The sequence below is a fragment of the Equus asinus genome, chromosome 2 (genome assembly GCF_041296235.1).
Source record: "Equus asinus isolate D_3611 breed Donkey chromosome 2, EquAss-T2T_v2, whole genome shotgun sequence".
Lineage (NCBI taxonomy): Eukaryota > Metazoa > Chordata > Mammalia > Perissodactyla > Equidae > Equus > Equus asinus.
In genome coordinates this window covers 10,173,004-10,191,232 of record NC_091791.1, presented here as the reverse complement: position 1 = coordinate 10,191,232, position 18,229 = coordinate 10,173,004, and the positions used below count along the sequence as shown (strand labels likewise).

At 44.8% G+C, this 18,229-nt stretch overlaps 1 protein-coding gene across 7 annotated transcripts in view; it reads left to right on the top strand.

The window, feature by feature from the left end:
• The window catches only part of LOC106826678 (scavenger receptor cysteine-rich domain-containing protein DMBT1-like), a 117,305-nt gene that overhangs the window by 38,312 nt on the left and 60,764 nt on the right, over positions 1-18,229 (top strand). For all 7 annotated transcript variants that reach the window (XM_070481547.1, XM_070481551.1, XM_070481544.1 and 4 more), the window contains exons 17-21: positions 5,247-5,315; positions 5,559-5,630; positions 12,852-12,881; positions 14,293-14,364; positions 17,031-17,060. In XM_070481547.1, coding sequence (XP_070337648.1) covers positions 5,247-5,315; positions 5,559-5,630; positions 12,852-12,881; positions 14,293-14,364; positions 17,031-17,060 — 273 coding nt within the window. The remainder of the gene's footprint in view (positions 1-5,246; positions 5,316-5,558; positions 5,631-12,851; positions 12,882-14,292; positions 14,365-17,030; positions 17,061-18,229) is intronic.

Here is an 18,229-nt window from a genome sequence, read left to right as displayed (position 1 = left end):
TGAGAATTCAGTTGTGTCTCTGGAATGGGGTCCCTCAGTCACATGCCCTAAATAAGGCTAGGAATCCATTTGGAGAAACAAATATCGTCTTTTATCATTAGCCGAGGGATTGCCCATTTGAAGCGACTTTTCCTTATCAATGGGGGCTTCCCCCTTTGCCTGTGACTGCTGAACCAACATTTCCATAAGCTGTATCTCCTGTATGAACAACGTCACCAGGTAATCAACAAGCAAATCCTTTAAAAATGACCTGGGGATATTCATTCTGGCTCTGTTGGACTGCATTGTGGAAGATAAGTCCTCCCAAAGAGAAGAAATAGAAAAACCAAATACAATAAAGAAAGCTACAAAGGCTATTATTCTACTGTAGGTGATGAGGTATGTCACCAAGAGACAGCAATTCTGAAAAATTGAGTTATTATCACCTACAATATATCCAATTTAGGAAATCTCCCTGATCTCAGAGAGCTAGGTCGCCAGTGTCTCTCCATCTTGTGCCTCCCAGGAGCATTGATGGCCATGAGGCTGGTGAATGGCATGGAGAGGTGCTCAGGTCTTGTGGAGGTTCTTGTCCAGGGCACATGGGGGACTGTGTGTGATGGGACCTGGCTGAGACCACTGTAATGTGCCACCAACTTCAGTGTGGCCAGGCTGTGGCAGCCGCCACTGGGGCCCACTTTGGGGCAGGCTGGGGGAAGGTTGTGCTGGACGATGTGCAGTGTGTGGACAGCAAGAGCCACCTGGGGCAGTGTGTGCACAGGGGTAAGGCCGGGCACAACTACAGGCACCTGGAGATACTGGTGTCATCTGCACAGGTGGGGGGCTGTTTTATTAACAGAGATCACTTCTTTGTTTCCTTCAGACATTTCTGAATGGTTCATTTTAATGAGTATTCTATTACAAGTAGCACCATAGACCTTAGTATGTGGCTTTCTTTTGGCCATCAGGTGCTGACAATTCACCAAGTCCCACTCTAGTTATAGAGCCTGAAGCTGCCACTTCATCATACACTTTGTCAGGTTAGTCCTGTCTTTGCTCGGTTCTTTTGTTTTGTAGCTTTTGCTCACTAGAAAGTCCCTTTCTTAAGCCAAGATAGCAGGGTCTTGGCATTGCATAACATCAGAGGGCACCATCTCCCTAGGATGCACTGTGAATTGCATCTTCTGGTAGGTCATCACATGTTATGTGTGAATGGTGGTCCCTTGAGTCATGCAGTTGGGTGGTCCTACATGGTTGAGTAATTCCAGGGGTAGAAGAGTTAACAGCCATTCTGCATCATAATAGGTCATACAGAGGGGCACAGACCGAAAGAGTAAACAAATTTCTCATTCCATCCCATAGACATCTTAAATAATTCCTGAACTTGCCTAAATGATGCCTGTACATTGGGAATGTACGGTTGTCTCCAAATGGTTCGGGGGCTCAGTCAATTAGAATAAAATCAGTTAAGATTGAACTAGTATCTCCCAAGAGATATTTGGTGATCAAAACAGATTTTAAAAACTGCTTGTAGATTCACAAACCAGTAGACACTTATGTGATTAGTATGCAGCATCCTTTTAATTTCAAGTATCTGAAAAATGCAGAAACAAGCAAATAAGTGGCTGGAAGAGGACACCAAGAACATGTAAGAATGAACAATTCCTCCTCTGAAGGTATTTGATAGGGGAGCAGTGAAGCCTGTTTCCTTAAATACATGATAACATGGATGTCAGAACAGAACAATAGTTAGAGAAATCGCTACTGGCAGTAGCCACACATTCCCAATGTCCCCTTCTTCACCCTGACTGAAGCTGACTGCCAGCTGCTTCACCATCAGGAAAAAGCCTCTTGGTGTATTTTTGACATCTTAAGACTCATTTACATTGTACCAGTACAATGTACCATGTGGCCAACTCAAAAAAAATTACGTGATCATTTCTTTTTCTATTCCAACCCATTTTAAGGAACCAGTTTGATGGTTTAACCACTTTTAGATAGTCTATTTTCAAAACATTTAAACTATAATGAAGTGGCTATTCAATTCAGATGACTATTCACAATAATGAAGTGGCCAGTCAATTGTTTCGCTTTATATACACATGTAAAAGAATGTTATGAAAAATATCAAACTCACTGACAAATGTTAAGAATAGTATAGTGAACCTGTGGGTATCCACTACTGAGTTTTATCAAATCCTAATATTTTTCTCTGTTTGAGATTCTTTTTTAAAGAAAACAATATAATAGCACATTAAAAGGATCATACACCATGATCAAAGGAATTTTTCCCTGGGATACAAGGACTGTTCAGCATATGCAAATCAATGAATGTGATATACTGTATTAATGGAATTAAAGATTAAAAAATCACTTGATAGTCTCAATAGATACAGAAAAAGCATCTGACAAAATTCAACACCCTTTCTTGAGAAAAATCCTCAACAAACTAGATATAGAAGGATTGTGGCTCAACACAACAAAGGCCATAAATAACAAACCCACAACTAACATTATTACTCAGTGATAGACAATTGAAAGCTTTTTCTCTAAGGTCAGGAACTAGACAAGGATGCCTACTCTCAGCACTTCTATTATTCTATAAAATACTGGAAATCCTAGCCAGAGCAATTAGGCAAGAAAAAGTAATGAAAGGAATCAGAAAGGAAGAAGTCAAATCATCTCTGTTTGCAGATGACATTATCCCATATGTAGAAAACCCAAAACACTCCAGGAAAAAAACATGTTAGAAGTAAAAAATGAATTCAGTCAAGTTACAGGATGCAAAATCAGCATACAAAAGTCAGTTGTGTTTCTCTACACTAACAATGAATCATCCAAAAAGGAAGTTTAAAAAACAATCTCATTTACAATAGCATCAAAAAGAATAAAATACTTAACCAAGGAATAAACTTAACCAGGGAGGTGAAAACTACAAAACATTGATGAAAGAAATTAAAAGAGACACAAATAAATGGCAAGACATCTTGTGTTCATGGGTTGAAAGAATTCATGTTGTTAACATGTCCCTATTACCTGAAGTGATCTACAGACTCAAGGCAACTTCCATCAAAATCCCAATGGCATTTTTTACAGAAACAGAAAAAGTCATCCCAAAATTCATGTGGAACCACAAAAGACCCAGAATAGCCAAAGCTATCTTGAGAAAGAAGAACAAAGCTGGAAGTATCACACTTCCTGATTTCAAATGAATTATAGAGCTACAGTAATTAAAACAGTATGGTACCAGCATAAAGACAGACATATAGAACAATGGAACAGAATAGAGAACCAAGAAATAAACACACACATATATGGTCAACTGATCTTTGACAAGTGTGCCAAAAATACGCAATGGAGAAAGGATAGTCTCTTCAACAATGATGCTAGGAAGACTAAATATCCATGTGCAAAAAATGAGATTGGACCCCTACTTTATACCATACACAAAAATTAACTCAAAATGAATTAAAGACTTAAACACAAGACCTGAAATCATAAAATCCCCAGAATAAAACATAGGGGAAAGTCTTCTTCGCATTGGTTTTGGTAATAGTTTCTTGGATATAACACCAAAAACACGGCAACAAAACCAAATAGATAAGCAGGACCACATCGAACTGAACAGCTTCTGCTCAGAAGAAACAATCAACAGAATGAAAAGGCAGCCTACGGAATCGGAGAAAATATTTGTGAACTCTATAAATGCTAAGGGGTTAAATTCCAAAATATTTGTGGAACTTCTATAAATAACAAAAAAATAAATAACCATATTGAAAAATGGGCAAAGGACTTGAACAGACATTTCTCCAAAGAAGACATACAAATGGCCAACAGGTATATGCAAAGATGCTCAATATCACAATTATCAGGGAAATGCAAATCAAAACTACAATGAGACATCACCTCACACCTGTTAAGATGGCTATTTTTTTTTTGGAAAAAAAGATGTGTTGATGAGGTTGTGGAGAAATTAGAATTCTTGTACCCTGTTGACGGGAGTGTAAAATAGTGCAGCTGCTGTGGAAAGCAGTATGAAGATTCCTCAAAAAGTTAAAAATAGAACCACCATATGATCCCACAATCCCACTTCTGGGTATGTACCCAAAAGAACTGAAATCAGGATCTCAAAGAGACACCTGCACTTCCATGTTCATTGCAGTGTTATTCACAGCAGCCAAGATATGGAAACAATCTAAGTGCTCATCAACAGATAACTGGATAAAGAACATGTAGTATACACATACAACGGAATATTATTCAGCCTTAAGAAAGAGGGAAATTCTGCCATTCGCCACAGCATGGACGAACCTAGAGGACGTTACGCTAAGTGAAATAAGCCAGTTTCAAAAGGATAAATAATGCGTGATTCTGCTTCTATGAGGTACTGAGTGAAACTCAGAAGCAGAGAATAGAATGGTGGTTGCCAGGAGCTGAGGGGGGCAGGGAACTGGGGAGTTGTTAAACAGGTATGAAGCTCCAGTTACCCTAGATGAATAAGTTCTGGAGATCTGGTGTACAACATAGTGCCGGTGTATTGGGTATTGTACACTTCAAAATTTGTTAAGAGGATAAATCTCATGTTGAGTGTTGTTCCCAAAAAATCAAAATAAAAAGGAGACACAAGGACACTCTGGCAGGTGTTGGATGTGTCTATGATCCGGGTTGTGGTGATGGTATCACGGGTGTCTGCATACGTCTAAACTCAACAAATTATACACATTAAATACGTGCAGTTCTCTACATATCAGTTATACCTTGATGACGCTGTTTTAAAAAAAGAAAACAATAGAGTCTCTGATTGCTCTTTTATGAGTTAATAATTTGAAAACAGGGCTGCCTTAAGGCCCCGTGGAAGCCTCACATGGCTCAGAGTACTCAGAGCCCAGATAAAGCCACCAAAGATCTAAATGGAAACCAAAACTTTCAGCCATCTAATTGACTGCATGTCCCTGTGGTAGAACATCCGGATTGCTCCTAAAAGAAAAGGAGGAAAAAGTCCACCGTGGTTTTGGAGCACTTAGAGAAGTGGAGTGTACTAACGAAGGGTATGTCCTCAAAGTATTAGCGTTTGCCATCCCACGGTGGAGTCTGATCTCCAGTGTTGGATGAGTGTGGCAGGGAAGGAGGTGGGAAGAGCAGACCCAAACCCTGACAGGACAGTTTTGGACCCAGCCATTCTCTCTCGGCTGATTGTCAGAAGTTTACTCTGTGTGGTGAGGTGCCATGTAGCAGTGGACAAGGCCTCTCTTTGTCTACACTCACAGGTCAAATACTGTCAGCAGCCATGCCCACCACAGAGCCTGCTACACTGCCTGCAACTCCTACTCCAGCAGGTAAGTTGGCATGACAAGTTCTATGGGGAATGGGGGAAGGGCACCGTGTGCCAATCACTGGGCTGGCACCTTCCCAGGCTTGAAGCCACATTGAGTGCTGACGATAGGTGCAGAGTCAGGAACTCTTGCTCATATTTGACCGTGACCTTCAGGTTGGGTCTGTTTCCAAACCTTTGTCTTCCTGAAGTTGGGAATAGGGATGTGCTAATTACTGGGGATGCCTCTGTTTGTCCCTGCCGACAGGTGATGGAATACCTGCAACCAGAGACACAGCAGAGCCTGTGGCCCTGTGGTCCACACCCACGCCGCTGGCAGGTAAGTCCTTGGGAAAGTGGGGGAAGGAGCTAACATTCATGGAACAACGAACATGTGATAAGCAGGAAATCAGATGTTGTCACACAACTTCATTTAACGTTGTTGATGCTCGCAACAACCTGCAAGTGTTATTCTCCCCGTCTTCATCACAGTTTTATAAAATGAGCCACAGAAAAGATCACTTTCCTAGCGTCACCCAACTGCAACATGGTGGAGCCAAGATTCGAGCACATATCTGTCTGACTCCAAACCCATGTGACTCCAGCCTTCTGGGTTGGGGGACAGTGAGTCCAAAGCTACCTTCAGTCTACTGGGAAGAGAACATTCCGGGAAGCCTAACTGCTAAGGTCCAGGTTCATTAAGACCATAACCAGGAAATCAGGGCGTCGGCTTTGGGGAGTCATCTATTCTATAATTGTTAATATAAAATTCCTAATGGGAAAAATTTTAAATTTGTACTCTTCACTGTAACAAGTAGGCAAAAGTTGTCCTTTTAGTGTACCTAGGACTCTGTATCAGGAATGAGCCCAAATCTGTTTCTCCCTTCCTCACTGTGGAGGAGCTGCCTGTGCACTTGCTTTGTGAAGAGAAAAACTCAGCCCATTTTGGCGTCCGAAGGCTGGTCCTGCAGTAACTCTCATCAGCGGTAACTCACTTTTTCTAGGCCAAACCTAATCGTGCGTGTGTGTTTGAAAGAAATACTACAGTGGAAGCTCACGGCTGTGTAGAGGATCTAACCTGGCCATGTAGTCATTCTGCTCCCTCCTCAGAGAACACTGCACAGCAGCCCCACGCCACCTCCTGTTTCAGGCTTCAGTTTGGGTCACTTCTTGACATTCATGGGTCCCTGGGCACTTTTGCCTTCAGGGACCCCTTCCTTCACAAAATGTATATATATATATAAAATTATATTTTATGGCCGTGTTAGTACAAAGATGAGTGTAATCCAGACAAGTTGCAATCGTTTTTTTTTTCTGATTTTAAAAGTAATTAAGACATTTTCAGGGGCCCCAGGCACCCAGCCTACCAAATCTAATTGATGAGTGTGTTCTTCTCTTCGGACTTGTTTCGAATAACTAACAGATCCGGATCCACCACCAGCACCACAGGGATATTTGGGGTAGGAGATTGCGATGCTTTTGCCCACCATGAGTCTGCTTCTGATCTGGGGGTGGGAGAGAATTCTGGCTTATTTATAACCTCTCTGGGGGGCGGAATCGACCAGCCGTGGTGAGAGCCATGCTCGTCAGTGTCCTCCTTTGAGAAGGGCTCCACAGGCCAGTTCACCTGTTCTCGTCAGTTTTTGGACAAAAGTTGCTCACAGGAGCCTTATTCAGAAGAGAAGTTTATCTTTCAGGGAACAGCACACACAGTGCCCAGTGGACTTGGTTGACAGTAGGTGATAGTCACATTGGGATATGTCCATGCTTGGCCTGAATGATGGGCAGGTGGGGTGTCCGTGGAGTGTGTGAGGACAGCCCGGGAGAATATGGGCTTCTAAAGGGGACCTTGACCTAGAGCTTCCCTGGCAGGCTCCTCACCCTCTCTTCTGAGCATAATCTCCTTGTGCTTACGATAACAACTCACATTTGTGATACAGTTTTATTCACATATATTTTCTAATTTGATCTCAACAGAACCTGTGTGTTAGTTGGAGAAATATTATTACTTATATTGTTACATTGTGTTATATTGTATTTCTACTCCTATTTTGTAAGCTAGAGAACTATTAATGCAAAGAGTCACAGACTCTGAAGCTTTTTGTTTAAATAAGAAATCCAGGGGCCGGCCCGGTGGCTCAGAGGGTAAGTGCGCACAGTCCTCTTTGGTGGCCCAGGATTCACTGGTTTGGATGCCAGGTGCAGACATGGCACTGCTTGGCAAGCCATGCTGTGGTAGGTGTCCCACATATAAAGTGGAGGAAGATGGGCACAGATGCTAGCTCAGGGCCAGCATTCCTCAGCAAAAAGAGGAGGATTGGCAGCAGATATTAGCTCAGGGCTAATCTTCCTAAAAGAAAAAGAGAAAGAAAGAAAGAAAAAAGAAGTTCAGTGGAGCACTGGGTTCTACTTTTTACCTCTTTCATGTTGGGAAATGGGACTTGCCGAAAATCACCACTGGCTTAACAAAGAAACCTCGCCAGTGTTTCCAAAACATTCTGGAATGCAGAATGTCAATATAAATATTATGGCCAGGCCAGAGTTGCTAAATATAGCAACCATCAGAATTATAGACCCTTCAGAAGGTACCTTCACTAGACAGAAGTAACCTCTGAGATTCTTTCTCCTTTCATAAAAATTACATTTGCAAAGACAGCTTTATGGTGCAAAATAGTATCTGGTCTGCATCTACACTGAAAAGGCCATTTTCTTCCTTTTCACCCTGCTGAGATCATTTCCTCAGCAGCCAGTGAGGGGCTGTGAGAATCCCTTCTGTTAGCAGTGAAGGAGAAGCGCAGGTCTGAGAACTCTACATTTATGATGAGAAATAGAAAACCAAAGACAGAATTTTGACAAAAGGAATGTGAGTGTGCATGCTTTGCATCTATAGAATCAGACCTTCATCTCTAGTAAATTAAAATTTATTATGAAAATTCTATGTGGTGGAAACTCATTAACCCCTTACTAAATTTCTACATTAAATAACAAAAAAAAAAACACAATATTTTTCTTTTAAGAGTAAGACATCATTCTCTTTTCACCCAATTGCTTTTTGTTTGGTGTTTTGCTATTTCTCTTTTTACTTTAACAGCTGAATTACTAGCTCCAGATTAGCCTATATTCATATGTATAGTAATATAATTTTTAAAATATAAGTTGGTACTTTACATCCTGCAGATATGTTCATGCTTAAATGTTTCAAAATAAAATGCAACTTATCCTACAGATAAGAACAGAAGAATAAGACTGTTAGTCATTATTTCTAAGAAAAATTTGGTTTGGGTTCTGTTATTGGGATATGTCAGTGTTTCCTAAAATGTGTTGTGTGGGGTCTGAATTCTTCAAGATTGTAACATTGATACTCAAACCGGGGTTCTGTTTTTGAATATCAGAAATTCAAGTTAAACGAGTGGGACAAATTTTAGTTCTGTTATAGTTTTACTACAGAACTTCTAAGGGATTTTAGTCTGTGAAAGAACTTAGGGATTTCTGAAAGGGGTTAAGTATTCATCATCTCCCAAAATTCTATCTGACCAGGGAGTATTTTCATTTTTCATGAAGCGTCTCTTAAGACTAGTATTTGGCCTAATACACATTTGGGAAAGGTTGAATTCTAAATTATTGGATTCCTACATGTGCTACTATGAATAATTCTAAACAAATTTAGGTGAAAAAAATTTATTTTCCTGGCTATTAAAACAGAGGCTTATTTCTAAAATTGGGCCCAGGTTCTCGTCTTGTTAATGCTGCGGGATAACAAGGCCTCTTCCTTCTTTCCTTCTTTTCTTCCTTCCCGCCTCCCCCCGCCCTCCTCTCCTTCCCTGCTTTCGTCACAGTGTTAATGCACGTGCGTTAAAAATCACACAGTGCAAACCAACTTACTGGAATACCTCAATTCCTCCTCCAGCTTCTACGCACTCCCTCCGTTCTCCACCCACAGTATATTAATCTGATTCTTCTGGGATCTGTCTCCAGTGTTTTTTTGGTTTTGTTTTCTCCTAAACAGATCGCACTTAGATTGCTTGCATGGACTTTGGAACCGGATTTCCTGGTTTCCAGTACTAGCTCCCCAGAACTGTGTGATCTTGGACATATGACTCAACTGTTTTATGCCTTAATTTCCTCACCTACACTGTTATATGTATAGTAGAATATAGATCATTATTATCCACACATCTATATACACACACAGAGAGATACAGATGCAGATATCAAGGCTGATGTGAGGGGAAAGGAGTCAAAAGAGGACATCACTCAAAGCCTGACACGTAGTAAGTGCCATACAAATGTTAGCTTTGTAATAACTGTCGTCATCATTGCCATCAACAAATATTTGCTTTTTGCTCAAGTGAGAGAAGTGACCTAGAGAAATGTAAACAAAATGAGAAACAGTGCTCAGACTTGAGCATCTGCATGGGGCCTGACCTTTCTCCCAGCATGGTGGCCGGGTTCCAGGAGTGAAGACCCAAGGGCACAGAGCACAGGTGCCTGGCGCTCCCCTCACCTGGGCTCAGAAGTATTTAGCGTCACGGGTGCCACTCTCCATGGGTCAGGGCAGTCACACAGGTCAGCCCAGGTTTGAAGGGACGGCGCAGAAATTCCACCTTCCGACACGGGACTGTCAAGGTCCTAGGAGAGCTTGCGGAATGGGAGAGATTGGGTAGAAATCTTTAGAAAACACGATTTGCTGCGCTCCCCTTCTTAGCCGGCACCTCCCTCCAGCATGGGCCGTGGAACCCCTTGTTCCTCCACACACATCCCCTTGGAGGTTTCTCCGGGCTGAGTCAGCTCAGTTCCGTCAGCATCCACCCCCACCTGGGACCTTGGAGCGTCAGTTTATTGCTCTGCTGACCTCTCACCCCACCTCTGCTCTCTAATTTCTGAAAAGGATGTGTTGAAATGTTCCATCAGCTCTTCTTTCTCCTCCCACCCTGTTTGTTCTTGTGGATTCAAACACTTTAATTCCTTCAGCATGCTTTGGGAAGGAGAGGAAATAAAGGCATTTAATCGAATTGCATTTCATACAAGTCCCTGCAGCTTTTCCTCTTGTGTGAGCTTGCCCTTCTCTTTGCTCTGCCTGGGATAAACGCCCTTCCCTCGTGATTAACCTGCAGAATCTTGTTTCAAAGCGAGTTCTTCGTGAGCTGCTCTCCCAAAGTGGACCAAGTGTCTGTTACCCGTGAACGCTATCAGAATCCCTATTGAGGCATTCCTCGGATTTGCTCTGATGTGTAAATGTCTGTGATTTCTCCGTCCCTCTCACTGACTATAAATCCTGAGGCATAGACTCTACCTTCCGAGCTTTGCACCTAATAGACATTAAGTGAAACTTTTTTTGGTTAAAAGTGCGAGTGTGCTGGCAGCAAAGAAAACAAATGTCTTTAATGCTGGAAAGAGTGCTCTGTGATCTCCAGTCTGTCATGCCATGCTGGGTGAGACTCCCTCCACAGGGAGACTCCGGTCAGCTGTCCCCCGAGGCATGGCTGTAGCAGGGCCCCGTCCACAGGGCCCTCAGGTCAAGGGTTGTCTACAGGGTGAGATGAAGGGACGTGTGTAAGGCTGAGAATCCAGGGCCTCCAGCCTCCCCTCTCTAGAAGTCAGATGCAGCTGCTCACTGGGGTCACCCAGCCTCCTGAGGCACCTCCAGGAGGACGGAGGTCCAGCCGTGATGTCCTAACACCTGTAGAGCTCTCTGTCTGCCCAACACAGAGGAAACGCCCTTTTAGTGTGCAGGCTGGAGTAAGCCCTTCTCCCTCTCAAACTTGATTCTCTTCTGGGTCTCAGGCTTTGAAAACAAATCCAGGACACCCCACAGGCAACAATAGCTCCCTGCTCTGCATGTAACTTCTCCAAGGCAAGAGGCACTGAGTTCAGTCTGAGAGAGGAAGGGAGACGGGTAACGTCAGGGCGAAAAATATCACAAAGTTCATTGGCCTTAGAAAGCAGTATAGAGTACTGAATCAGACTACCTCCCCGAGTGCAAATTTCGGATGATCTCTGGAGCCTGAGAAAGTTACATTGGGCTTTCTGAGTCTCAGTTTCTCTATCTGCAAAATGGAGATAATAGAATCAACAAGAGAGGTATTGTAATGGTCAAAGAAGATCAAGCTTGTAAGGTACTCAGGATGGCACTCACAAAATGTGAGTAGTAGCATTTAAGATTATTAGTATTACTATTCAATAATATCATATGAAAGATACGAATACTATGACATCAGCAGTATATCCACCCGATATAACAGGATCAAGGCAATATCCTGACACAAAGGTCAGTCTCACAATTTCCCACTCCCTTGTAGCTCCCGGGAACCTGAATAGCCTTGAGAGTGGTGAATGGCACAGGAAGATGCTCAGGCCAAGTGGAGGTTCTCGTCCAGGGCACGTAGGGGACCATGTGTGACGACCTCTGGGAGCTGCCCGAGGCCACTGTTGTGTGCCACAAGCTGCAGTGTGGCCAGGCTGTGGTGGCTCCCACAGGGGCCTACTTTGGGGCGGGCTGGGGGAAGATGATGTTGGACAACGTGCAGTGTGTGGGCAGCGAGAGCCACCTGGGCAGTGTGTACACAGGGGCAAGGCCGGGCACCACTGCAGGGACCTGGAGAGGGACTCTCAGTCCTCATTTGGAGGGCTACTCCTATCCCCTCACTACTCACCCCTACACAAACACACATACACACACACACCCCACAGCCTAGTCTAGGAATGTCGGTGGATCCAGGCAGGCGAATAGTGATGTCTACCTCCTTTCAAAGTTAAGCACCAAAGTTATGCATCAAAGCAATAACTTGGTGCCATCCCCTTGACTGCAAAGTTTGCTAAGTGTGGCTGCAAAGATTGCTAAGCAAGGCTCACAGGCTGGATCCAGGCTCAGGAGTGGCCTATTTGGTTTGACAATTCAGGTTAAACTTGAATTCAGCTGAATGAGAATATTTGGCATAAAAACCCAAATTCTTACATTTTGTGAAAAAGCAGAAGTTCAGGATCAAAACAACAAATTCTTTCATTATATTAACTGTCTGGATCTGAGCAAAAGCTGCCCATTTGATCACAGAACAACTTTCCTGTTCACATGGTCCCCATCACTCCAATCCCCTGTTTATCTAACCCCTATGGCCTTTGGAAACTTTTGAGATTGTGACCTCTGGATGATGAGCCCTATTTGTCAGCTGGTGTTCCACACCTGCCACATCTGGGTCTGGCAACCTTCCCAAACCTATGTGTTCCTCTGGTTGACTCTCGGCCCCACGGTACTCCCTGGTTTTTCCTGACTCTCTCCCCATGGCAGCTGGAATAATGTCACTATGAATGACAGGCTCTGGGCCCATCCTGAACCGCACCTCCCCCTCAACACCCTAGGCAGCACTGCCTTCTGAAGCTCTGCTGGGACACTCAACATGTGCTGCCCAGTCTCGTGTCTCAAATCCCCAGGAAATGCCAAGCTCCTCAAGGGTGGGGTCTCTGCCTCTGTTTCCACTTCCCACAGCCCCCTAAATGTAGGACATTGCCAGTAACCATTCACCAGTGAAGACATGATAACATGCTAATCTCTTCACGTTGACAGGTGCTGGTTCCACAGCTGCTCTGCCTACAGGTAGGACGCGTGTTACGTTCCATGTTACCTACTGGACTCGGCATGATGTGAAAAAGATCATGAGGTTTAGACTCAGATCTGGTTTGATTTCCAGCTTCATTCATTCCCTTCCCTGTTCATTCCGTGGATATTGACTGAAACTCTATGCCAACCAACACCGGGGCTACAGCAGCGATCACAGCCCTCTTGGTCTCTTCTTTCATGGGGTTTGCACCCTAACAGGAGAGACAGACATAACATGTGATCACCCTCAGTTATGTGACCTCGGCCAAGTTATGTCATCTCTCGATCCATTTCGTCTCGATTCTCTTCCTTAAAGTAGGAATAATAAAGAGAATTGAATAAGGACATGAATTTGACAGCGAATTGGTGAATTTGATGCTGCCTAAAGTCACCCAGCACCTGGCAGGTGCTCACATAGCAGTGGTTCCTTCCTTTGGTCACATGCCAACCTAAGGGAGGTGGCGGGGGATGGAAAGGGCCCTGAGCTATAAGAATCTGATTCTGGCTGGGCTCACACCAGCCGAATGACCTTGGTCCTCAGTCTCCAAGCATTAGGCAGGTACATTGGAGTCCATGCTCCCTAAAATTCTGTGCCTTTGACTAACAAGGAGAGAATAAGCAGCCCGTGGGTTGGCTGAATTAAGCATATGCCACTGTGGGAAGTGGGAGGTTGCCTTCACAAAGCAGAGATGTAGGTCGTGTAGTAGAAATTGAGGGACACCTTTTCTTCTGACATGTATTATGAGAAATTTTAAAAATAGAGCAAAGTTCAAAGAATTTAGCAATGAATTCCTACCTAGATTCTGTGATAAGTGTATTGATCTATCATTCCTCTGTTCATCCATCAACCCATCTGATTTTTCATTAAGTTTTGATTTTTGTACCATAAAGTTCACCCATTTTAAGGTTCACTTTGGTAGATTTTGGTAGTTGTATAGAGTGGTGTGATCACTGCCATATTTGTGACATAGAACAGTTCCCTCCCTCAAAGGTTACCTCATGCCATTGCAGAGTTGACACCCTCCTCCCTGTCCGCGCCAAGGAATTGCTGTGTGACTTTCCTTGCTCTGTTCAGGTGAAGTCACGACACACCTGGGAAGGGAGCAGCAAAGAGAGACATGATGGCCAACTGATGGCCTCTCATACGGCAGGCCACTTGGGGCCAATTGCCCACAAGCTTGCTTTTGCTAATGGCTGCCTGGTGCATGTTAGTCAACAGGCAGCAATGCCATGTTCTGCCCTAAAAGGATATCTTGGGAATATGAGATGACTGGACTTAGAATGCAGTGTCATCATTATTCCTACTGAATCCTGGGAGGCAGCAGGCACCCCCTTGAAGCAACCTGCATCTTCTCCCAATGTTCTGACTGTTCCCTGATGACAGTCCTTCCTTTTTACCCATCAACAGCCCGTGAGAACCTACTTCCCACATCACTGGTGATATCAGTGACTCAACACCCACCTCCTTCTATGCCTCCAGGTAAGGCTGATTCTTTTTGCATCATCTCTTCTGAACTACTTTGTTCATTCGACAATGAGTGAGCGAATGAGTATGTGTCACTGAGGATATTTAGAGTCATTGGGGATACATATAGCAATAAACAAAGCAGACCCTCACATAAGCTGAGTCCACTGGCAGGGGGAGGGGGGTGTTATAAAAGAGTGTGATGAATGTTGTGATGGGGGAGCACAGGGTGCCAGGGGTGCCCAGAGAGTCTCCATCTAGACCTGAGGAGTCAGGGCAAGAGAAAATAGTATCTAAGCCAGGCCCTGGAGGGTGACGGGGCAGTAGGATTGTGCCAGGCAGGAGAGAAATCAGGTAGTTAGACTCCCTATTGGCTGTAGGGTGGGAGACGTTAATACTCTTTGCAAGTTAGAGCATGGGACTGGCCAATAACCATACAGAATTGGTGAAGAGTGAGGTGGTTCTTTAAGATAGCTTTTCGCTGTGCTCAGGGATGAGTAATATTTCAGGATATTCGGCCTTGAGTTGGATTTTGTTTTTTCATGAATTAAGTCCAGTTTGAGGCCAGACAAGGCAGGAGTAAAACATTGGACGCCTGATTCCCTTAATCTAGCTGTACAACCAAAAGATTCAGGGAGGACCTAGAAGAGCCATGGTCACTGCCCCAGGGTCTGAGAGCATCCCTGTGGGACACTGCCCTGCAGGTGCTGTAGCTCCTGGCCTTTGGCCATGGCCTTTGGAGTGTGCCGATTACCAAGGGCACCATTATTGACTCTGTGAGTTTCAATTGCCTGAATTCACGCTCAACATATTTCTTTTCTTCATTTGCTTAATAACTTTTCATCTTGCTTGCCTACCATGTGCTGAGCACTGAACCAGGTTGTATGGAGGGCACAGAGATGACTCAGACATAGTGCCAATTCTCAGAGAGTTTGCAGTTTGATTGGGAGACAAATCCTGTGCACAGAAAGCTGTAATGTAAGAAGAAAGTGATCTGTGTTGTAAGAGTCCCTGCCATGCTATTTCTGCACCCTGACACCAGGGGGAGAACTCAGTTCAGGAAGTACAAACAAGAAAGGAATTGAGCTGCCATAGAGCCATTCTCTCGCACCCTGACTCTCCTTTCTCCCTCCTGTTTCCTCTCATGCACCTTTATTCTGAGCAGCTTCTTTTCTCAATTACCCACTCACACGTGATTTATCATGACTGCCCCAAATGGAAGAAACTGGCTCTGCATCCACACGACCTTCCAGCTCTCTTCCCAATTCCAAATAGCCAGCAGAGAATTGTCCCAATCCCGCTCATGGACTGGTTCCTCTGAAGTCAGATGTACACTCCAGTCCAGTCAGTCTGCCCAGGCAGACTCAGTCACGGGGTATAGAACATTAGCCCCATGCCCCCCCAGCTTTGGGTGGAGGTATGGACAAAGATGAAGTGTATAAGTTATCTATTGCCACGTGAAACCACCCCAAAACACAGTGACTTAAAACAACAATCATTTATAATTGCTTGTGAGTCTATGAGTCAGCTGGGCAGTCCTGCCAGTCTGGGATAGGCATGGCTGGTACTGGCTGGTCTTGGCTGGGCTTGTTCATACATCTTTGGCCAACCGGCAGGTCATTTGAAGACTGCTTAGCCTAGGATGGCTTCCCTCACATGTCTTGCAGTTCCATAGCTGTTATCTGAGGTGACAGAGCTGATGAGGTCATGTGTCTTTTATCACCCAGTAGGCCAGCTCAAGCTTATTCATGTGATTATCTCAGAGTTCCCACTGAGTGAATGGAAGCCTGTCACACCTCTTGAGTCTTCAACTCCACATGTATGCACCGTTACTTCTGCCACATTCTATTGGCCAAAGCAAGTCTCAGGCCATCAGCCCAGAATCAAGAGCAGGAAAATAAGCTCAACCCCTTGATGGGAGGAGCTGCAACGTCACATTGTAAAGAGTGAGGATATCAGGAAGAGAAGAACTGCGGCCTTTTTGTAAACAAGCTACCACAGGCAAGCTGTCTTAAAACAGGGTGTGGACGAGGAAGACACTAGGCTTCTTAGAGAAGACACGTCTGGGGAATGACGTAGGATCTCTCATGACAGCGTGAAGGGTGTGATAGCTAAGTCATGGGAAGTAAGGAAAGCTGGGCTGGGCAGATGGTAATCCAGTCATCAGCAGACAGAGGGGACAGGTCTCAGCCCCTCACCACCTGATTCTTTCCCAGGAGGCTGGGCTCCCGTGCAGCTGGTGGGTGGCCATGGGAGCTGTGCAGGCTGCATGGAACTTTTCTACCAGGGAGTCTGGGGGACTGCGTGTGATGACCTCTGGGACCTGCCAGAAGCAAACATCGTCTGCAGGCAGCTGGGGTGTAGCTGGGCTGTTTCAGCCCCAGGTGACACCCATTTTGGGGAAGGGTGTGGAACAATCCTCCTTGACAATGTGCACTGCAGGGGAGATGAACGGCACCTGGAGAAGTTCTCCCATGTTGGCTTGTTTTCCCACAGCTGTGGGCACGGGGAAGATTCCAGCGTGATCTCTTCATGTAAACACCTGCTCCCTTCCCAGGCAGAGCCCGGCTTTGGCTCTTTCCAAGAGAGTACTTTTCAAAATACAGTGTAAAAATAACTATTGAAAATGAGCCAGTACATTATTCCCTCACAGTAGATATTTTAATCCCTCACACTTACAGATGCTGAATACTCTATGGCCACACCACCAGGTAAGGAAAGCAGTGTTTCCACGTGCAGTTTATCAAAACCTTGGAGAAGGAGTTCTGCTGAAAACTGGATATGTGTTATTCTCCAGGCTGGTGGAGTGACTGAGAGATGTGGAATCACCTGATCATCCAATGGGAAAGAAGGATAGTAGCTTAGAAATCACCTGGACCAGCCTCACTTTCTACCGTTCTTCCCACTCCACTGTGCATTTTACACATAGGAAGCAGATTCCAAATTTCTCAGACTTTTGTATAGCACTTTTGGTTTGTCAGTTCTGAGGGTTGTGAGGGGATGGCAATGAGATGTGGGCAGGGAGTGGTTAAGATATGAGAGGTGGTTAAGGATACTTCCTGCTCAGGGGCAGATGGCTGGTGGCCCAGACCTGGACAAAGTCAAGGTGACCCAGTTCTGTTTCCACCCTCTCCTTCCCTCTGCCTGGTTCCTGGTGCAGCCCTGGCCCACAGAGCTTTGCTTGCTGTTGCTTCGCCCACACGCTCTCAACGCCAACACCTGGAGCTCTCCATGCCGGCCCCCTGTCTCCTTCACCAAACCTCCAGTTCCCTTGAATGCCCTGCCCTAAGCCGGCTTGCTCAGAGTGAGTCATGAGTAAGGCTGACTGGACAAGGTCTAGAAAAGCTTCAGTCACATCCCCTCCTGAGTTGTCAACTCTAGCACGTGGGAATGGATTGGTCCTAGGAGAGAATCTTCAATGGCAGGTTCTGGGCCAAGTGTCATGGGTAGGGGAGATATTGGGGGCATGAAGGAGGATCCACAGCATCCTTAGGCCCTGACTCACCATCTGTGAGGAGCCCCAGGTCAAAGGAATGGTGAATCGGTGCCTCTTCCTAGTCTCAAATCGAAGCCTCGTAATTCCCGACACTTAGGTCTCTGGAATTGGCTACAGGAGCCAGAATTTCACATCATTAGCTTTCTTAAGCCCCCAAATTTCAAATTATCTCATTTGTGCATATGACAAGAGAATAATGCAAAATAGATCTGAGAAGAATATAGATCAATGCTTCTTCTGCCCCGCACATTAACATCCCCTACACGCTCTGACCTCAACCCCAAAGACTGACTCAATATTTCTGCAATGGGCCCAGACAGCATATTTGTTACAAGCTCCTCAAGGTGTTATGTGCAGGCCAGGCTGTGGACTCTGTGCCTGCTG